The following is a 23,799-nucleotide window of genomic DNA, read 5'->3' on the forward strand; positions in this document are numbered from 1 at the left end:
ATGAGGTCATACTGGAGCAGGATGGACTCTTAAACCAATATGACTGGTGCCCTTATAAGAGGATGGTCAAAATAAAAAAGAACAAAATAATGCCATTTGCAGCAACATGGATGCAACTGGAGATTATCATACTAGGTAGAATAAGTCAGAAAGAGAAAGACAAATACCATATGATATCACTTATGTGTAGAACCTAAAATATGATACAAATGAACTTACCTGCAAAACAGAAATGGAGTCACAGACAGAGAGAACAGACTTGTAATTGCCAAGGGGGAGGGGAGTGGGGAAGGGATGGATTGGGAGTTTGGGATTAGCAGATGCAAACTACTATACATAGGATGGATAAACAATAAGGACCTACTGTACAGCACAGGGAGCTATACTCAATAGCCTGTGATAAACCGTTATGGAAAAGAATATGAAAAAGAATGTATATGTGTCTATAACTGAATCACTTCACTGTAGAGCAGAAATTAACACAAGATTGTAAATGAACTATACTTCAATAAAGATAAAAAAGAAGAAGATGGCCATATAAAGACAGACGTGCTGGGAGAGTGCCACGGTATGACAGACACAGAGCTTGGAGAGATGCAGCTACAAGTCAGGCAACACCAAACACTGCCAGCAAAGCACCAGGAGCTATGAAGCAGCATGGAAACATTCCCCTATGGGTGTCAGAGAGGACTCAGCCCTGCGGACACCTGCATGGTGGACTTCTAGCCTCCAGAACTGAGAAATACACTTCTGTTGTTTTAAGCTACATCATTTTTGGTACTTTGTGGCAGCAGCCCTAGGAATCTAATAAACAGGGGTTACTTAAAAACACTTGCTGACTTAACCTCAATCACCTCCTTGTCGAAAAAGGAACCTTTTGGGGACAGACAAGCATCTCTCCCCGGCACGGTTGTACCGTCTCCGTTTCCCACTGTTTTTCTTAGGTCAAACTTGTAAGATGGGACAGTCCAAAGTGGGTATTGGTACAACATGTTTTCCACTCAAGAAATGTGCCACACTTTTCCTAAGACTGCAAAACCATGAAACCACTTCCCACCAGAGTATCTGGAATCATTGTAAAGAATGATACCTGCTGACCCCCTACACATCCCCGGCATCCCCACTTCCTCTCATGAGAGCTACAAGAGGCTCAGGCACTGCAGGGCTGCTGCAGTATGGGGGGGCCTAATTCCACCCCCCAGCGGCCCACAGGAAGATTCTCCATCCTCCAGAGCCGGGAGGACCTTCACTGTAAATTCGGTACGAGACGCTCAAGGTTAATGACAGAAGCGCAGGCAGGTAGAACAGAATGCTACCTCATTAATTTCCGCAATTAGGTTATTCGACAAGAGCAAATGAAAAGATGCTCTGATATGTGTAGCTCCTTAAGATGCTGGGGAGTCTTTTCTTTCGTTGTGTGCAGAGAATCTGCTCGGTGGAATACGGGTGGACCCTGTTATATATGTAACGCCTGTATACTTCCTACTTTATTTAGCCAATGAGATTTCTATATGTGTCTATAGATGGATATACAGCTAAATATACACACATGTATGAAATTTATATTAATGAAATAAACACGTGTCAATATTTATATATAAACAAAATAAATATATTTTGTGTGCATATGCATATATAGAAAATCAATCTCACAACAATGGAGAAATCCTATGCATGTACATAGATACACATGCACATATATATCTAACATACACACACACGGGATTTCTCTACAGTTATGAGATTAGGAGTTATTACATGTGCATATACATATAGAATATATATACTATATACACATACAGTATTCCTATATATTTATTATGAGATTTATTTCATTCCTTGCTATGCATTCCATCTGGCACATGTATTTTGATAACCCTATTATCGACCAGACAAGACAAGGTCCTACCTAGATTTGAAACTCCAGATCAGTTGCCCATAGAATAGGCAAATATATCGAAATCTGACCCCAGTAGCAAGTGTAGAATTCTCAATATGCATCTAGCGCCTTAGCGAAAATCTGACTTGATAGAAAACAATTCAGGGGTAGAGAAAAAATGAGGTCTCCCTAGATGTTGGGGGGAAAAATGACTACTTCTGTTACTGTGTGTGGATGCCTGCACGCCGCAGTCTAGCCAGTCGTGGGAACCACACTTACGCGGAGGAACCAGACAAACAATACCCTGATGGGGAGAAGAACATACCCGGTTTTGGCGAAGTTCGTCCAGTACGTCATGACCACCGCGCTGAGCATGACATCATTCTTGGAGAAGTTGCAGCTGAAGAGCTCGGTAGGGCCAATCATGGGGATCCCAAAGACATAGGGGACTTCGTCGCCGTGGGCTGAGTCCGCCCAGCTGGGCTTCATCTCGCTTTGGCAGTGGTGGTAGAAGGCGTAGAAGTAGGTGGGTGAGCCGTACTGTGCGTGCAGGTCTGCGGTGGCCACGGCGGGGGCCACCCACTGGTGGTCGGTGAACAGAGCCACCAAGGTTTTCCGCCGCGTCTCGGGGTTCTCCTTATCTGCCCAGTCCGTGTACATGAACTTGATGGTCTCCCGCAAGGTGTCCTTCCCCTCCGGGTAGCCGTAAAGGTTGTCCACGAAGTTGGACACCAAGAAGTCAAAATCGTTGGGCGTCACACCATCCTCGTTATCCACGACGCCGTCCACGAACTTCAGCCCCTCCCCCTGGTTGACCCCGAGCATGATGTCATAGTTAAGGAATTCCCCCTGCTCCATCAGGATCTGAGGGTCGTCGGGGATGACATCCCCGTCAATGACGGGCCCGAAGGAGATGTGGTACGTGGCCGGGGTGATGGTCTGCTGAATGAGCTCTTTGTAGTTCTTATTCCGAAGGCATTCCACCATATCCGTGGTATCCAGCATGTTGCAGCCGACTTTATCTGCCAATATCCGAGTGTACTTGGCAGGCTGGTAGTTCACGGCCCAGCTGGACAGGGCGGTCCCGCTCTGGATGATGGCCTTCTGGAAGAGACCTGCAGGTGCAAAATTGTGGACATGCAAATGAAAACCCGCAGGACAGAAAAGCAGCTTTTACTCGGCAAAGAAGGCTCTGATTGTCTCTCGGGCATGTGAATTTCTGGATACTGCAGCATTCAGCGCACTCGGCATCTCTTCCTCTCATTTCTATCTCGTCTTCCCCCTCCCCCACCTGCTGGACAGTGGTCTTATAGGATGCTCTCAGACACACACACGCACACACACACACACGCACACACACACACACACACACACACACACACAGAGAGTTTAGAAAACGAAACTGCGTTTACACTTTAGCTGCAGTGCTAAAAACACCACCTCTTTCTCCTTCCCCAATTTTGTGTAATATTAGTGTCTCCACCCCCAGAATGCGTAAATGAAGAGTCTCAGAGTCATCACAACCCCCCAGCCTCTAAAAATAGGCTTTGTGGCCATAAGAGGTCAAAGGCTGTTTCCCCTTACTGGCAAAACCAGGTACCGCTTTATTAGAGGGGGAAGAGCCACTGAAATCGGTTTCAGAGTATAAATTCTGGAATGCACTTTTATTTCCACGCTCCATAGACCGAAGGTGCTAAAAATATGCAATTAAAATGAATTCATTAAATTAGCTATTCCTAAAGAAATCTCCCCTTGCATGCCCCGCTAAAATGTATCTTTTTTTCCCCCAAAAATCATTAATTTCAAAGTTGCATCCACTCAGAGCCCAGACTTTTGTACAATTCGTTCTGCCACATTTTAAACGTGTCTGCTTGGTGAGAAACTGGGAAAATCTTGGGCTGTTTCATGAGTAAAATTCTGTGTAGCTTAAAATTTCCTATCTGATCAGTCTAGTATGTGGATGTCCAGAAGTAAATAAGTCTATTTTTTTTTTTTTTTTTTGCGGTAAGCGGGCCTCTCACTGTTGTGGCCTTTCCCGTTGCGGAGCTCAGGCTCAGCGGCCATGGCTCATGGGCCCAGCCGCTCCGCAGCATGTGGGATCTTCCGGGACCGGGGCACAAACCCGTGTCCCCTGCATCGGCAGGCGGACTCTCAACCACTGCGCCACCAGGGAAGCCCCAAAAGTCTATTTTTAACTGCTCCAGTATGAGACGGAAGGCCATAAGATCATGGTGTTCTATTCCTTATCTCTTCCTGCCGCTTCCTTGAACTCCAGCATGATCTAGCTCTGACGCCTCGTAAGTCACTGGGAGAATAAAAGCATTCAGCGGGGAGTCCAGAAATCCGTGCCCTGTCGATGTTTAAGGCCATACAAGCAATCAGGGATGAAGGAAACATGACTGCAATCAGGAGGATGGGATTCTGAAGACTAGAGGATTGCCTGCTGATGACACACAAGAATGAGCTGCTTAAAACGATCTGGCTTTGCCCGACACACATCATCTAGCTCCCTTGGGGCCAATTTCCCAATGTTTACCATTCCATTGGAAACGTGCGAGTACTGACTTGTGTGTCTGGCTCTCAAGGTGAATGTTTTAAAGCACCTTAAGGAAATGATGTCCATATTGGATCTATTAAAAGATTCATAAATGAAGACAACCAGAATTAGAAAAATGTTGCTGGAAGTTACACATTTTCTCTCTGTGTCATAACTGTTGGCCGTGACTGAGGTAGCCATGTATATGTATGTGTATATGTGTGTGTGTGTGTGTGTGTGTGTGTATGCGCGTGTGTGTGTGTATGTATGTTTTGGTAGGCAAGTAATACAACCTGGGATAAAACTTGAAAAATTAAAGAAAAAGTCACCTATAATTCATACTATAAAATAGGAGATGCTTTAATATTTTTAGTATCATTCCTTCTTGGTGCCTTCCCTCCCTTTGGTCTGTTGTGTATAACCGTGTCCCATATCTGCATAGTATACTGATGTCATAATTAAGGAACTCCCCCCTGCTCCATCAGGATCTGAGAGTTGCTTGGAATGGCATCCCTGTCCATGACGGGGTCAAAAGGGAATGTGGTACCCGGCCAAGGTGATGGTTTGCTGAATGAGCTCTTCATATCATGCCTCCCAGGTTAATGCATATCTTAAGCACAATTCTTAAAACAAATTATTGTTCCTTCGAGTAAATGCACGTGTCACTCACAATGTTCTTGCCTTTCTGGTCTTGTAGCTTTTCCTTTCATTCTTTGCTATGAGAATGCTGTGGTAAAAAACTCCATGAAAACACCTTTTTCCCATGTGTATGTTGACTTCATTAAGTTATATCACGACAAGTGAAATTCCTAAGGCCAACAGTCTGGGTGTGTTCATTAATTCTTGATTCTATTGCTGGGTTGATTTTAGAGAGTTACTTTGCAGAAATGATGCAAAGCATCGCCATATTCATTTCTGATCTATTGATTTAAGGAATTAACACTCTTCCCCCATTAGTTTTGGCTGACATGTGTTTGATTACTGCTAGAGTTGGTCCTGACTATTGTAAAGGGAGAATCATGATTATATCCATTGAGAAATGGGAAAATACAGGTATTTTCTAAAACGCTATAGGAATCGTTATCACTAATGATCTAATTTACTCGCTTTTTCCTTTTTTAATAAAGTGTTAATACAAACATAAGCTTTTCATTCTACCTCTCCTCAGCCATTACGAAATAAAGAATCAAGAAATTCACACTTCACAAGACTTAAAAATCATCGTCAATCATATCTTGCTAATGAAGCAATCAGAAAGAGTCAGCAACTTGTCCATGATAGTGTAGGAAGAGAGGAAAAAAATGGGATGCTGTCATACGGCACGATGATACTTCCTTTTTTTTTTTTTTTAACATGTTTAGGGTACTTTAAAGAAAGATAATATAAGACTCTTTAAAGAAAAATAATTCCTTTAAAGTTTCAGGTGCTTTTCATAAAAATGGTTCAAATAGATGTGGTAAATCCTTAAACCAACCAATGACACAGAAGGGAACATAACACGACCTTGACGATTTAGACTGTTGTTATGAATATTCACGTGTACTTGCCAAAGTGCCCCAGGGCTGCATTTTCTTGTTTTGTTTTTATTTTTGTTCCATTTTTGAAGGCAGAGCCAGGAAGTTATTAAGGTGCCTCCAGGCCCACTGCCCCCAATTTCTGTTGATTTTTCTTTTAAAAATCTCTCATCTGATATTGCTGGGAACCTCCATCACCAATGGACCAGAGGGCATCAACCTGAATTAGTTTGCATCAAAGACGTGACTTTATAACCATATGGCTACAAGCTTTGTTGATCACGAAATCTAAAAATCTGTAACCACCGTCCACATACTGATTCCCTTTCCTATTTCTTCTCCCAAGATGAAAATTGTAGTTAATAAAATTTAAAGTTGTCCAAATAAACTCAGACAGGCAAAAGCAGGGTGTAGGCATTTCTAAAGAAGTCATTTGCCTCCAATTATTGTAAGCAACGCTCTTTGCCAGAAGTCTAAGTGAGAAAAGTATATCGTTAGGACAGTTAATGATACTGTATTGCGTACTTAAAAGTGGCTAGGAGAGGAGATCTTAAAATTCTCATCAGAAGGAAAAAAATTTGTAACTAAATGGTGACAGGTGTTAACTGGACTTCCCGTGGTGATCGTTTTGCACTGTATACCAATAGCGAACGGTTATGTTGTACACCTGAAACTGATCTAATGGTGTATGTCAATCATACCTCAATTTAAAAACATCAGAAAGCAAGCTGAGTTAAGAGAAGAGCATGAGCACGCATGTCATTTGGGGGATTTTCTGTGGAGGTTTCAATAGAGACTATGGCCACCCTGTATGCACCTTGAATAAGAATTCAATATGGGTTCATTTCTGGGTCCCAGGGTTCCCTGCGCACTGTGGGGATGCTTTTCTTACCTTCTGAATAGTGAGACAAGGTCAAGAGGCTGACACAAGAAGCACCCGCGCCGGAGCCGAAGATGGTCACTCTCTTGGGATCCCCACCGAAGGCCCCGACATTCTCCTCAATCCAACGTAATGCTTGGATCTGATCCAGGAGCCCGTAGTTGCCTTTGGCCGCCTGGTCGCCGGTACTTAAAAACCCTGCGAAAGAACACAGGATATTTGGGGTTGTCACCTACAAAATATACGTCAGCATCGCTGCTATTGGAAAGACATTCCACGGTTTACTTTGTTCATTCTTTACTTTTCCTTCCTATAAATGAGAAGCAACAGTGTAGCACCTTTTCCACGGCAGAAAGGAGTATATTATGTAAATAAGAGTTACAATGGTTTTTGTTTCTTCTGACACTATAATAAAGTGTCTCATCTGGGGGTCTGTATGGGGTTAACATATTAAGGCGAAATGAATCTAAAATATTTACAATACACGACAATATCAGAAACCTATACACTTTACTAGATTTAAGTTATCACTCCTGTGTCTATGTTGGTTTTCCTTGGGAAAACAAAAAAGACTCCTAAAAGAAGTTTTTCAGGGCAAAACAGTGTGTGTGTTGGCATCTGTGTATAACACTGTGTGCGCTGTATATAAAACCAGTATAGGTTTGCTTTTCCCCATTGAATTCCTCAATAATATTTTCATTTAACTCCTTTTAATGCTTAAATTTCAAAGTAAATTATACCCATCATGTCATGCCACACTTAAATCGTTTAGGATGCATCTCTATTTTTCTATATAAGGAAGATATCACAGTTACATGCAGAAACTTATAATTCTTTAATTTCAGCCAAAAGCCAGTGCATATTCAAATCTCCCCAACTGTCCCCGAAATAGCATGGGCTGGTACATTTCATTTTAAAAAATAGGAGGATTCTGTAAATTAAGCAATTAGATCTCACTCAAGGCATCAGATTCTAAATTCTTCCTTTTTTCAAAAGCTGCAGATAAGGCAATACGGGCATTTAATTGTGGCAAAGTGATCAGTTTTCGAGATCTATCTCATTCCCTGTTCCTCTCACACTGCAAAAAGATCTTGACCTGGAAATTCTGTCTTCCTCTGATGTTTGAAGGCATTTGTGTGGAAGAGACACTCTCCCACTCAGATTCAAAACTATGAATATTTTATAAAGCATCCTCCAAGCTTAAATACCTGCACAAACTTTAACCCAACTTTATGTCCAAATCTGTCTTGAATAAGCCTTCTGGGGAAAAAAAAAAGTCATAAAAAGTTTTTTTTTTTTCCCCCACTTCCCATTCCTACGTGCCCCTACACCAGATCCCCAATTATGATATTTTCCCTTTCTGCACCATGTCTTTATTCCAAGGGTCATGACGTTCACCCGTTTCAACGAATGCTTATTCAATCACCATGGAAAGCAGCCGTGGTGTTTCTATGAAGACAGACTGATCCAAGCCCTAAAATAACAGAAATGAGAACCGATGCCTTCAAACACATCCCTGAGCAAAGCTGACAGCAATTCAAGAGGCCCTCGGAGTACCAGCTTCCCAAAACCTAAAACAAAATCATAAAGGATGAGATCTTACACCTACTGCGGAGAATGAGGCTTCCCTTCCAGAGCCTGCCTGAGTACTTGTGGGAAACGGGGGATGGGAGCCAGGAGGGGAGTAGAAATGGTCTGGTTCAAAAGAAAGCGGCCAGAAGGGTGATTGCTGCTGTTATGCTAAAATCACAATAATCGGGACTCACGGTGGCCCAGCCCTACATGTAGATGCAAGATGACAACTGCCAGGTTGTACACTTAGGGCACATCGCACAAACCCACTCCCCTCCTAGGTTCCTGGGGAGGGATGTGAGATTAGCTATGATGAGAGGCGGTGTTCAGATGTTTCCAGGCCCTCCTTGTTTAATGAGCAATTACTAATTAGTGTTTCATGCCCGTGAAATGTTATGCGGCCTCCACATTCATCCCTCTTACGTTTTACATTCTTTCTCATAAAATGAATCACACCCTGCTTGGGAGAAAAGCCTCTTTCACCCAACTTTATGGACCGAACGGGCTTATAATGGCAGCCTGGGTGCCGTGTAAGAACCGTAAGACAAGCCTCTCTTCCCACATTCAGGAAAGAGGTGGTTCATTTCTAAAGGCTCCAGGAATTTTCTGGCAGAACTGTTCTGTTTTTAACTCATCCCTCCTCTGCCCACCTCCCTCCTACTCTCTGCTCTCACGGAATGACCTAGTCGGTTACTGTTTATGGGGAGGAATTGCAACAGATGGTAAATCGCGAGGCTTTATGAAATCAGAGCCCCTCCGTCCCCAGGAATACATGACTTGTAAAACCTCTCCAACGGCGGGCTCATTAATCTTCCGTACCCTGGCAAATCTGACTTCTCCTAAGAGCCGCCCATGGAAAGCCTTGATCTTGGCAATTCTGCTCGCCTTTCAAAAGTCCTGAGGGAAACAGCTCTCCATGTGTCTCTGAACTTGAGCAAAGGAACGTGGGTTTTTTGGAAGCTGGTGTTTCCATAGCGTCTGCCGTGGAATCTTCATTTATTGCAACATCCAGGGATTGCTTTTTTTTTTTTTTTTTTTTTTGGTTCTTTTTAAAAATTGAAATGACAAGCAGGTCAGAGTCCCCACTGCAGGGACAGAATGAATGCAAGTCATTTTATGTTCCCTATGACAGCATATTCCTTTCCATTTCTGACTGTCAAAACACGGTGTTCGATATAACCCAGACAGAGGATGTGTGTGGGTTTCCTAGCGTGGGACTGTATGAACAACAACATGATAGCAGCGCATCAACTGGGAAACAAACACACACATTACCAAACATCGAGCGTCCGCAGAAGTCAGTTTCCCAGATGAGCAGATAACTTTCTTTGACTGGCTGACGCCAGTGATTTTAAACAAACAGCTCCTTTCATGGACAAACATTCTTGGACCCCAAATCCTCTCAGCATTTCAGCTGACGAAACATTGGTTTTTGAGATTTACTGTCTCTGAACTGAAGCTTGTAAAGCAGTAAGCCGTTACCACTCCCCACACACAACTGAACAACGAAAGAGACGCACAAAGGAGACCATTTGAATTCACACAGATTAATGACGAGATTGATGCTGAGTTTCATTCAAAGTAGTGGAAGGAACAAAATCACACACAAATACACGGGATGTGCTGAGTGGCTATTTTAAAACTTGGTTCATGGAAAAGATGCTTAAAAACCCCAAATCCCATTTCCCACCTGCAGGTTGAATGAAATGAATATAACGTACGCTGTATTTGGTCTTAATATTGCTCTAGAATAGAAAGTTTCAGGGTTTTAACATAGCTAAACATGATCTAAATGGTTCTCGTTCATCTGAATTGCAGGGGATTAGGGGAATGATTCCGGGCCACGTGGTTTTCCGTCCACTTCAGGTCAACAGTGAGAAACCCAGAGGGGTCAGATGTGCCTGGATTTTGGTTCGTTTTAACATGACTTTAACGCCACAAAGGACTTTATCTCTTAGGAAATAATTCATTACATAAGCACAGTAGGCATTTTTTGGATGACCATTACACAGACAATAATTACTAAGTGAATATAGAAAAATATCTTTTATGTTTTCAGGGTATGTATTCACCTGTAATTCGCAGAATTAATCTAGGGTCTCAACTATATTTCTAAAAGAATTCTATGTATGCGTGCATATATATGTATACGTTTGCATAATGACCTATTTTGATTATTTGGTTCCTTTGCAGTAGCAGGAGCATTTGCAAAATACAGCAAATCACTAGCCTTTATTATATCAGAATCCCTCCCTCATATTTGTATATATATGTGTGCAGACATATATATATATATACACACACACACATACACACACATATATATACATACACACATATATGTGTGTGTGTATTTGAGTGTGCGTGTGTCTTTGAGAGAGTGTGTGTGTGTATTCGTACACACAATATTTAATTTAATGGAGTAAAAGCAAATGTTTAAATGAAATTGTTTCAATGAGAAGAGACAGGATTTACTTTAGGTCACACAAATGAGCCCAAACAGAAACCTGTGTCATGAGAATTACAGCAGAGGTAGAAATGTGAAAAACAGGCCAATAAATGCACATCTATACTCTTGGATGTTTACAGGAAATTACCCCCTGGGTACGTTTATTACAAGGCGAAAGGGAAGTTTTCTTATTGGAAAACCATTTATGACTTAACAAAAGGGCACAGATTCTAAAGGATAGGATGAGAGGGAAGGGGGGTATACATTCAAACTCTGCAGGCGTGGTAGGCAAAGCTAATTGAAATCGTGTCTGTTTTTAGTTTTCATCCTACTTAAAAATGACACGAGTCATAACTGATGCTGCTTCTATGGTATCTCATCATCAGCTCAGTATCACACAGAGCTATCTCCAACGTCAGCAGAATAAATCGAACACGCTTATGAAGGACCCATGATTTCTACAGCATAGGTTTCCAAACCTGGGGCCCACGATGTTATTAGTGGGATTCCCTGCGCTGTTTTCATAAAGTATATTCTATCCCCACAGAATGATTTAGAATGAGGCTGCACAGAGGTCTTAAAGTACTTTAGTTGAAATTATATGGATTCATAAAAGTAAAACCAGTTAGATTCTGGAAACAAAATACAAAGTGATAAACAGTCTGTTTATTACACAACGCCAATGAAAAGGTGAAGAAATTGGTAAACGTGTTTCATGATGATGAAAATCTGGCAACAGCCAGTCTGGAACCAAACCCCCTTTGAACCAACTTTAGATTCTTTTTGGTTCAAAACCTCATCCTTGGGGCTTCCCTGGTGGCGCAGTGGTTGAGAGTCCGCCTGCCGATGCAGGGGACATGGGTTCGTGCCCCGGTCCGGGAAGATCCCACATGCCGCGGAGCGGCTGGGCCCGTGGGTCATGGCCGCTGAGCCTGCGCGTCCGGAGCCTGTGCTCCGCAACGGGAGAGGCCACAACAGTGAGAGGCCCGTGTACCACAAAAAAACAAAATAATGATAATAAAAAAATAACCTGATCCTTGATCATTTCTCCAGATTTGTTGATGACTCAAGCTCTACTGGCTCCCAGATCCTTTTGGTCTGATTTCTTGAATAGCTCACATACCTCCTCACTCCTGGGATTCTGCACCCGCAGTGTCCGAGATAAGAGCTCCAGTTCATTGCCTCAACCTTGCTGCTTCCAGTGCACTTCTACAGTATCAATCTAATCATGGCGCTCCCCAACGCATACAAATTGACAAAACTCATGAAAATGGAAATCTGAACCCCTTTGACCCACCAGTTCTATTTCCATAAATGCTTTTTCTATAAAACATCTCTATCTGGAGGTACAGAAATAAGTCATGCAAGGATCTACAAAAAGAAATAGTCATGTAGGAATCCAATCAATTCTTATTGATTATAATTTTGAAAATAAGGATGACAGGAATCTCAACGTCCATGAATAGGAGATCTGTTGCAGGAATTCTGTTGGCTGAATCCATATAACGGGAGGTTCTTTGTGTGTATAACATGATACAGAGTATTTAAATGTGTAAACACAGAACCACATCCGAGTTCTCTTCACAGAAAACCGTGAGGTGCTGAATACTGGGTCTTATGATCCGATTTTTATGAACATCATCAAATGGGTGTGTGAACTACAAACTCCGAAAGGAAATCAAGCAGTTCATAGCATTTCTCTATAGGAAGGCAGCTTCAGGGGATTTTCACACTTAATTTTAAATGTGTGTGCTTTTTCTTCCAACTTGTAACTGCTTTTTTAGCAATCACACACACACACACACACACACACACACACACACACACAGAGCAAGCTTGTTTTAAAGTCAAATGCATTAGTGGGATATCCAGGGCCATTCCCTGTGGTCCCATCTCTACATCTCTGGACATGCTGTACACACGCCCTTTAGCCTACAAATCTACCACATTACACGCAACTGCCCCCTGGGATATGCCCGGCCTTTCTATCTCTCTTTGCCTTTGTATATTCACTCTTCTCCATCTCTTCCTAGGATGTTCTTTACAGGACTGCTGGGATCCTGAAAGCTGTCTTCCTCCTGTAGATGTGGCTTCACATCCAACCCCACTATTTGCCCATGGGGTACAGTGCCACCCGGAGAGCAGCTCTGTCACCTCCCTGGTCCAACCCCTTAGGCAGGAATCACCTGCAGATACAGGCACTGCCATTTTCTCTCTTTCCCTCCACCAATGCGGGTCCCTTTTCAACATTTTCCTAAGGGTCTCAATTCTCTCAAGTCAGTAAATTGCTTTAAGTGAGCTTCTATGATAGAACTGACCACTCTATAGGAAGGGTATCTGCCCGCAGGTCCGTAGCCCGGTTATTGCTTGTACTGGAATCAGTCAAGTCAGCCTCGGATTTGAGTCTACAGGAAAGCCTCGGGCATATTACGCAAGATTTCAGAGCCCTTTTCATTTTGCTTATGGTTTCCTTTACCGTGCAAAAACTTGCAAGTTTGATAACTTACAGAATGGGAGAAAATATTGGCAAATGATGTGACTGACAAGGAGCTTAATTTCCAAGGTAAACAAACAGCTCATACAACTCAACAACAACAAAAAACAAACAACCCAGTCAAAAAATGGGCAGCAGACCTAAACAGACATTTGTCCAAAGAAGACATACAGATGGCCAAGAAGCACATGAAAAGGTGTTCAACATCACTAATCATTAGAGAAATACAAATCAAAACTACAATGAGGTATCACCTCACACCAGTCAGAATGGCCATCATCAAAAAGTCTAAAACAATAAATGCTGGAGAGGGTGTGGAGAAAAGGGAACCCTCCTGCACTGTTGGCGGGAATGTAAGTTGGTGCAGCCACTGTGGAAAACAGTATGGACGTTCCTCAGAAAACTAAAGACAGAGCTACCATATGATCCAGCAATCCCACTCCTGGGCATATATCCAGACAAAACCATAATTCAAAAAGATACATGCACCCCAATGTTCACTGCAGCACTATTTACAATAGCCAAGAGATGGAAGCAACCTAAGTGTCCATCGACAGATGAATGGATAAAGAAGATGAGGTACATGTATACAACGGGATACTACTACTCAGCCATAAAGAAGAAGGAAATAATGCCATTTGAAACATCATGGACGGACCTAGAGATGATCATACTAAGTGAAGTAAGTCAGACAGAGAAAGACAAATACCATATGATATCATTTATTTGTGGAATCTAAAATATGACACAAATGAATATATTTACAAAACAGAAACAGACTCACAGACACAGAGAACAGACTTGTGGTTGCCAAGGGGGAGGGGGTGGGGGAGGGATGGATTGGGAGTTTGGGGTTAGCAGATGCAAACTAGTATATATAGGATGGATAAACAACAAGGTCCTACTGTACAGCACAGGGAACTATATTCAATACCCTGTGATAAACCATCATGGAAAAGAATATGAAAAAGAATGTCTATGTGTGTATAACTGAATCGTTTTGCTGTGCAGCAGAAATTAACACACTGTAAATCAACTATTCTTCAATAAAAAATATTGAAAAAAAATAAAAGATCTCAAAGCTTCATTCTTCTCAGCTGTGGAATGGAGAAGAGCAAGTGTCCAGCACATAACATAGCTTGGGGAACTAACTGCACTGTGTCTGATGGACAGTGTGTGTTTAAAAACGGTCACCAGCTAGGCTGATTTCCTTGATACGAGAAACACTGCCATTTATTTCTGTTTCACCTACATATAGCAAGTGAGGAGAGGCGTCTGTTGATAGATAAAATGGGTCCGTAGGGAACATGGATTACTGGTCTACTTAGACTTTGTCTTTAAGATTATGCAGATGATCAACCTCACGCGCTCTCTGACTGCAAATGTGGCTGGTGAATAATTGTGCGTGAAGGTGACAGATATTTCTTTACAGTCTGTTTACTGAGTTTTAATGAGGTGCTTAAAGTCTAAAGAGAAAGGCAATGCAAAATATATATCGCGGGTTTATTCATGCTGGGAAAATTATGGAGTTGCTTATTCAAACAACATTTATGATATACCACAATGACCCAAGTAATGTGCTGAAAGTTGAGGGACGATGATACACTAGAGTGGATTTCCATAGATACTTTAAAAACTTACACAAAATCTTTTTTTCCATTTGTGAGCTTCCATTTGTTTTTAATAAGAATATTTTAAAACCTATTAGGATTGAAAGTCATACTTTCTGCCAACACAATATATTTATGAAACATACATAAGATATATATTTCGTACCTATATGGTATTCAGGGCACTGTAAATTGCATTTAAGAAAAAGAAGATGACATACACCTCTATGGGACAAATGTGAAACATGATTTGGATAATTCCTCTTAAAGTGAACAAATTTAAAGTAGGCTCTTCTGTTCTATCCTCAATTGCAAAACAAGCATGATGGTAGTGGGGTTTCCTAGTATTTACTGTTGGATACCGTCTGTGGGCAGACAAGAATTAACCAGATTTGTTCTCATTTATCCATAACATGATCACAACAACTGAATGTAATAAGAAACCACACATTCATTTTCATCTCTAACAAACGTCAGCGATGTCTACTAACTCACATAACGTTTTCTGTGTCCAGAAATATTCCCAAGCTTTCCAACGCTGGTTTTCTCTGGGAAACTTGGAAGATGATTAAGAAGACTGTTTGTTGATGGTTTCCTTTGCTGGGCAAAAGTCTGCTTAGGTCCCATTTGTTTACTTTTGTTTTTATTTCTATTGCCTTGGGAGAATGGATAAAGAAGATGTGGTATAGATATACAATGGAATACTACTCACCCATATAAAAGAATGAAATAATGCCACTTAAAGCAACATGGATGGACCTAGAGATGATCATACTGAGTGACATAAGTCAGACAAAGACAAATATCATATGATATCACTTATATGTGGAATGTAAAAAAACGGATACAAAAGCATTTATTTACAAAACAGAAATAAACTCACAAACATACATAACAAACTTATAGTTACCAAAGGGGAAAGGGGGGTGGAGATAAATTAGGGGTTTGGGATTAACATACACACACTATTATATATAAAATAGATAAACAACAGGTCCTACTGTATAGCACAGGGAACTCTACTCAATGCCTTGTAATAACCTATAATGGAAAAGAATATGTAACTGAATATGTAACTGAATCACTTTGCTGTACACCTGAAACTAATACAACATTGTAGAAAAAAAGAGAAGACTGTTTTAATTAAGAAAACCACTGGGACGATCTTAGAGGGTATAACACCTTAGCAACAAGTGAATAGAATGACCTATAAAAGAGCTAAAATCCCAATAGAATGTTTAGTTTCAGTTCGGAAAGGTTATTGAAGAAAGAAGGTGATATTTCCCAGCAATGAGTGTGTATCTACCGTCCACGTATCACACACGAAAACTGTCCCTTTAGTTGAATGCTTTGACCATGCTCTTTGCCTTGTTCTCAGTTACTATATATTATAACTCTCCTAATATCAGTGCTTTGGGGACATTTCTGCTATTTTTCTTTCCAAGGATGGCTGGTTCACATGCCCATGACTCTCAAACTCCTGTTGTCCTTGACCACAATGCATACCTGGGACGCCTCTTCTAAGCCCCATTAAAGTACCTTTTCTTCTTACAAGACCCCAAACGGTAGCTAATTTTGAAACGGAATGCTTTCAAATTGGAAGAGGATTTCACCAAGTGCTTGAGATGAGATTTTGCAATTCTGTGTCCACGAAACAGGACAGACTTTCGATTTGTGAGCAGTTACAAAATCCCACTGTCTCTCTTACTGTACGAATATTTATTGTTATAACTGCCATTGTCATTTTTGATAACTCCTTCCTAGGGGCACACGGAGATGCAGGCAAGGCTTTACTGAGAAATTTGGATGTTAGGAATTAAGCCTCCTCCCTGAAAGAAGTAACATAACAAAAAACACTAAATGGGTCACAGAACAACACCGATATGGGCAAATTCATCTCAAGAAGAAGATAACTCTCTGTTCTTACAGATTAGATGTTAAACAACTCTAACTGTGCCACTTTTCTATTTAAGAACTTTTTATACCTCACAAACTTGTGCTTCAACAAAGCAGTTCTCCAGAGTCAAAAACGTCAACTCTCTCATACACAGAAGGCACAAAGAGCCACCTTTGGTCCATTAAATATTGACCATGACCCTTGGGTTCAACAAATGATCATCGACCTTGCAGTGGCCGAAAAGCAAAAGCAGAACCAGAACTGGAGTCGACGGTGGGAAAAGTACAGATTTTAAGATAATCAAAATGTAATACAGATTAAATATTAACAAGCACATGGGGTTAACTGACAGTTCATTCAACAGAACTTCATGGGTGTCTGGAATATTCCAGGCACTGCTTGGCCTTATGGTGAAGAGAAAGCCACCATTTATGAAGGGGATAAAACTAGATCTTTGACCACCTGAAACTCATATTCTACTGTGTGTAGATAGAACATAAAAAAAAACTAAATAATGTGTGTAGTATGAGTCTCCTATTGCTGCTGTAACAAATTGCCACCAACCTAGTGGTTTAATACACACACGTCTTTTTTTATTATCTTCTTTCTTAAATTTATTTTTCATTTTAAAATATGATTTTTAATTATTTTTTGGCCGCGCCACGTGGGATCTTAGTTCCCCGACCAGGGATCAAACCTGTGCCCCCTGCAGTGGAAGCGTGCAGTCTTAACCGCTGGACCATCAGGGAACTCCCTACACACATATTTCTTATCTTACAGTTTTGGAGGTCAGAAGTCTAAAATGCTTCTGGAGGGAATTTTCTCGCTGAAGCTTAATGGAGAAAATGTTTCCTCTCCTTTCGTTTTTTCTAGGTTCAAGAGTGTTGGCAGTCACAATATAAGGGGCAGAGTCTCTGGTCAGGGAGGTCACTGCAAACTTTGGAATGTTATTTTTAATGTCACCTGTGAACCTGCCAGCCTCGGCAAGAAAAAAGGGCATGGAACCTTCCCTCACCGCCTCCTCTTTTATCAGCAACCCTATAACTGCTCTTCATGAAGAGGCAGGAAGAAAAGGGAAAAGTTCTCTCTACCCAGACACAAAAATCCTGGAACCGAGCATGTCTCTCTCTCTTTCCTTTTTGCTTCATCTGCCAGAAGTTGTGACCAATTTTATGCTCAACTCAAGTACCAGGAAGTCTCTGTTCCTTTTGCGTCTCTAGATGGAATCTGGACTCTCATTTTTGGGAAAAAAATGCATGGGGTACTATATTCTGATGTTGCCTCCTCAAACAGTCCTTAAATTGAGTGAAATCAAGTGAACATACACACATATGTGTGTGTGTATCCCTATACATTTTGATGTTCTAATCATTTCTAAGTGTCCAATTCAATGGGATTAATTACATTCACAAGGATGTTCAACCACCACCACTGCCTTTCTGCTAAACTTTTCATCATCCCAAAGAGAAACTCTCTAACTATGAGGCAGTAGGTCCCACGGAGTCACGTGTCCATAAGATGTGTTACCTACACATTGGGCTAAGTCTGCTTAAGTAGGTGTGATATCTCTATTAATGACCAATGCCACCCCCTACCATTCCCACCTGCAATGATGGAATGGATCTTTTTGTTCCCCTCAAATGCATATGTTGAAATCTTAACCCCCAATGTGATGGTATTAAGTGGTAGGGTCTTTGGGAGATGATGAGGTCGTGAGGTTGGAGCCCCCATGAATGGGATTTACGCCCTTATAAAAGACACCCCAGAGAACTAGCCATGCGAGGATACGACTTCAAGAAGTCGGCAGTCTGCACCCGGAGAGAGGGTCCTCCCTCGTCCCCAGAACTCGACCACTCTGGAACCCACATTTCCCGGCCTCCAGAACTATGGGAAATACATGTCTCTTGTTTATAAGTCACCCAGTCTGTGGTATTTTATTATAGCAGCAAATCAGTCTGAGACACCACTACCGGCTGAAACCCAGCAGGACCTTGTGGGACCTGCCCAGGGACAGATCCCTCCCTGATATCCCCTGCCTCTTATTTGCAAAAAAGCGTTAGCCTCCTAGGCCTTCAAAGAGCAACTTTAATCAGAGAAGTGAGAAAATATAGAAACAAAGGAAAACAGTCAAGCAAGACAAAAAAATAATAATAGTTTAGCCATTACACAAAGTCAAGGACCTTTGGTTCCTCAAGGACTACAGATCATATTCTGAGCCACGTCCTTTGAGCTGTTTTGCAGATACTGAAACCTCCACCAGGCGGAAGAAGTTCACTGCATGATGCCACCAGCACGCAGACCCCAGACCCGCTGGAACCAGAGGGTTGACGATTGAGATTTCTGAAACATCACCCTGTTACCTCACTGTCAACCAATCAGAGAATTGTGCACAAGCTGATCACATACTCTGCAACCCACACTTCTAATGCTGCCTTTAAAAAGCCTTCTCTATTTACAATAGCCAGGACATGGAAGCAACCTAAATGTCCATCAGCGGAGGAGTGGATAAAGAAGATGTGGTGCATACATACAATGGAATATTACTCAGCCATAAAAAGGAACGAAATAGTGTCATTGGCGGAGACGTGGACGGACCTAGAGACTGTTATACAGAGTGAAGTAAGTCAGAAAGAGAAAAACAAATATCGTATAATATTGCTTATATGTGGAACCTAGAAAAATGGTACAGACCAACTTATCTGCAAAGCAGAAATAGAGACAGAGACGTAGGGAACAAACTTATGGATACTAAGGGAGGGGGGAAGGGGGGCAGGATGAATTGGGAGATTGGACTGATTCTATATACACTACTATGTATAAAACAGATAACTAATGAGAACCTACTGTATAGCACAGAGAGCTCTACTCAATGCTCTGTGGTGACCTCAATGGGAAGGGAATCTAAAAAGGAGGGGCTATATGTATATGTATAGCTGATTCACTTTGCTATACAGTAGAAACTAACATAACATTGTAAAGCAACTATACTCCAGTAAAAATTGATAAAAAGAAAGCCTTGTCTAAAATCCACCAGGGAGTTCAGGTCTTTTGAGCATGAGATGCCCATCCTTGCTTGGCACCTGCAACAAACAATGTACTTTCCTTCACCGCAACCTGGTGTCAGTAGACGGGCTTTACTGCATGTCAGGCAAGTGGACTCAATTTTGGTTCCGTAACACGCCCTTGCTGGCTAAGAGATCTGAACATCCATTTCTCCAATGAAGAGTCCTTCAAAACGTCCACCGAAGCACTCAACTTGTCCGACCCCTTCACATTATTTTGTTGTTACTGTGGACGTTGTTTTGTAATCTACATTTACGTAAGTCAAGCAACTGTGAAATGCGTTTACTTTAAGAGAGAAAACAGCAAATGATGGAAAACGGAATACTTTTCGTCTAATTATCCAAGATTGGTTTAAAAAGCAACTACTATTCCCCAACCTAGTGAGGTCTTGGGTCAGCCAAGATGTTTCTCTATCCACAGCAATTTGCTGAATGTGGAATCATGGCGGCTAATTTTCAAAAGCATGACACTGAAATGTGGCACAATGTTCAGTTTCCAAGAAAGATCCCATTATGTCGATCCCATTACATTTTTTTCCCATAGCTACATTCTACACTCTTACACACTGAAATGCTTTCAAGGGAAGGAATAAAATCGAAAAAAAAATTTAATTGACCATCACGTTTAAATAGAAACTTCAAATAACGCCTAACATTTTTACCCAAAACACCTTATAATTAACAAATTCATTTTATTTGTGTTTCTTTCAATTACCAATATTTCTGGCTTCTTGAGTTAGGTCTGTGGGTAAACCCTCATATTATTTTAAAAGCCTAGGGTAACACCGACCAGTTGATTAATAATGAGTTATTTTTATAAGAAAACTAGCTGATTCTCATCTAGATTTTCTGTAATCACCCTCCTTGCCCTGGCTCCATATTGGGTACCTGGTAAACTGAGTTAAATGATTTTTCTTCTCTACCCTCCCTGCCCGTGTTAAACATCTAGAGATCTTTTAAGAAATGCTCGTGCCTAATCCCCAGCGGTAGAGATTTTTTTAAATTAATTTTTATTGGAGTGTAGTTGCTTTACAATGCTGTGTTAGTTTCTACTGTACAGCACAATGAATCAGCTCTATGTATACATATATCCCCTCTTTTTGGATTTCCTTCCCATTTAGGTCACCACAGAGCACTGAGTAGAGTTCCCTGTGCTCTACAGTAGGTTCTCATTAGTTATCTATTTTATACATAGTATCAATAGTGTATACGTGTCAATCCCAATCTCCCAATTCATCCCACCCCCTTCCTTGGTATCTATACATTTGTTCTCTGTGTCTGTATTTCTGTTTTGCAAATAAGATCACCTGTACCATTCTTCTAGATTCCACATATATGCGTTAATATACGATAACCGTTTTTCTCTTTCTGACTTACTTCACTCTGTATGACAGTCTCTAGGGCCATCCACGTCTCTACAAATAACCCAGCTTCGCTCCTTTTTATGGGTGAGTAATATTCCGTTATGTATATGTACCACACCCTCTTAATCCATTCCTCTGCTGATGGACATTTAGGTTGGTTTCAGGTCCTGGCCATTGTAAATACTGCTGCTATGTCTGACTGACTACACTTAGCATGATCATCTCTAGGTCCACCCATGTTGCTGCAAATGGCATGATTTCATTCTTTTTTATGGCTGAATAGTATTCCACTGTATATATGTAGCACATCTTCTTTGTCCATTCATCTGTCGATGGACACTTAGGTTGCTTCCACGTCTAGCCAAGACCAATGGCCTTGTTTTTTAATTATCTTAAGGGTTCTTGACGATTGCTGGTGACTAATGCCAACTTTTATTTAAAAAATATCTACTGAGTTTTTCAAGTGATATTTTACAACCCCTTGGTGACGATCTTCTAGATCTGTGACTTCATTTGGGGTTTCACAAACTGGTGATTGCCTCTTGCCCTGATTTCCTCTGCATTCATTATCTGGAAATCCGGGCTCACTCATCGATTTCTGCAGCTACTCTGAAATTCAGGAGGTATAGGGAGAGTGGAGGGCGCAGCGTGATTCTGTGTGTACATTTACTGGTGTTCAGAGAAAGTGGTTGTGCTCTGGCAATACGAACGAGTTGTTCTGTTTGGAAGACTATTTTTTTAGAGCAGTTTTATGTTCACCGCAAAACTGAGAGGAAGGTACAGAGATTTTTTCAGATACCCTCTGCCCTTCCCCCAGCCTCCCTCTTTGTCAATATCCCCACTAAATGATGCATTTGTTACAATCGATGAACCTCTGTGGACATGTCATTATCACCCAGATCCCATGGTTTACATTAGGGGTCAGTCTCTGTGTTGTACATTCTATGGGTGTGACAAATGTATAAAGACAGGGATCTGCCATTACAGTATCGTACAATGCAGTCTCAGCACCCTAAAAATCCTCTGTGCTGTGCCTGTTCACTGCTCCTTCCCCCCAACCCTTGTCAACTACTGTTCTTTTTACTGTCTCTATAGTTTTTCCTTTTCCAGAAGTCCACAGAATTACAAATCTACAATATGCATCCTTATCAGAACTGGCTCTTTCACTTGGTCACAGGCATTTAAGATCCCTCCATGTCTTTGCATGGCTTGGTAGCTCATTTCTTTTTATTGCTGAGTAATAGTCCATTGTCCGGATGGACCAGTTTCTTTATCCATTCACCTACTGAAGAGCATTTTGTCTGCTTCCGAGTTATGGCAATTATGAATCAATCTGCTAGAAACATTCCTCAGAAGGTTTTTGGATGGACATATCTTCATCTCCTTTGGGTAAATACCAAAGAGCATGATTGCTAGACCTCTTATACCATTAGTTTTATAAGAAACCACAAAATGGTCTTCCAAAGTGGCTGCACCATGATGCCTTCCAATCAGCAATGAATCAAAGTTCCTGCTGATCCAAAATCTTGGAAATAGAATAGACAAAATGCAAGAAACATTTAACAAGGACCTAGAAGAACTAAAGATGAAACAAACAACGATGAACACCACAATAAATGAAATTAAAAATATTCTAGATGGGATTAATAGCAGAATAACTGAGGCAGAAGAACAGATAAGTGACCTGGAAGATAAAATAGTGGAAATAACTACTGCAGAGCAGAATAAAGAAAAAAGAATGAAAAGAACTGAGGAGAGTCTCAGAGACCTCTGGGACAACATTAAACGCACCAACATTCGAATTATAGGGGTTCCAGAAGAAGAAGAGAAAAAGAAAGGGACTGGGAAAATATTTGAAGGGATTATAGTTGAAAACTTCCCTAATATGGGAAAAGAAATAGGTAATCAAGTCCAGGAAGCAGAGAGTCCCATACAGGATAAATCCAAGGAGAAACACGGCAAGACACATATTAATCAAACTGTCAAAAATTAAATACAAAGAAAACATATTCAAAGCAGCTAGGGAAAAACAACAAATAACACACAAGGGAATCCCCATAAGGTTAACAGCTGATCTTTCAGCAGAAACTCTGCAAGCCAGAAGGGACTGGCAGGACATATTTAAAGTGATGAAGGAGAAAAACCTACAACCAAGATTACTCTACCCAGCAAGGATCTCATTCAGATTTGATGGAGAAATTAAAACCTTTACAGACAAGCAAAAGCTGAGAGTTCAGCACCACCAAACCAGCTTTAAAACAAATGCTAAAGGAACTTCTCTAGGCAAGAAACACAAGAGAAGGAAAAGACCTACAATAACGAACCCAAAACAATTTAGCAAATGGGAATAGGAACATACATATCGATAATTACCTTAAATGTAAATGGACTAAATGTTCCCACCAAAAGACACAGATTGGCTGACTGGATACAAAAACAAGACCCATATATTTGCTGTCTACAAGAGACCCATTTCAGACCTAGAGACACATACAGACTGAAAGTAAGGGGATGGAAAATGATATTTCATGCAAATGGAAAC

The 23,799-nt window shown here is 41.2% G+C and overlaps 1 protein-coding gene across 12 annotated transcripts in view; it reads right to left on the minus strand.

The window, feature by feature from the left end:
• Positions 1 to 23,799, minus strand: part of NLGN4X (neuroligin 4 X-linked) — a 921,956-nt gene that overhangs the window by 10,475 nt on the left and 887,682 nt on the right. For all 12 annotated transcript variants that reach the window (XM_079910741.1, XM_079910740.1, XM_079910739.1 and 9 more), the window contains 2 exons: positions 6,822 to 7,007; positions 2,205 to 2,994 (listed from right to left, as the gene is read on the minus strand). In XM_079910741.1, the coding sequence (XP_079766867.1) occupies positions 2,205 to 2,994; positions 6,822 to 7,007 (976 nt within the window). The remainder of the gene's footprint in view (positions 1 to 2,204; positions 2,995 to 6,821; positions 7,008 to 23,799) is intronic.

This window comes from Stenella coeruleoalba (assembly GCF_951394435.1).
Source record: "Stenella coeruleoalba genome assembly, chromosome: X".
NCBI classification, from domain to species: domain Eukaryota; kingdom Metazoa; phylum Chordata; class Mammalia; order Artiodactyla; family Delphinidae; genus Stenella; species Stenella coeruleoalba.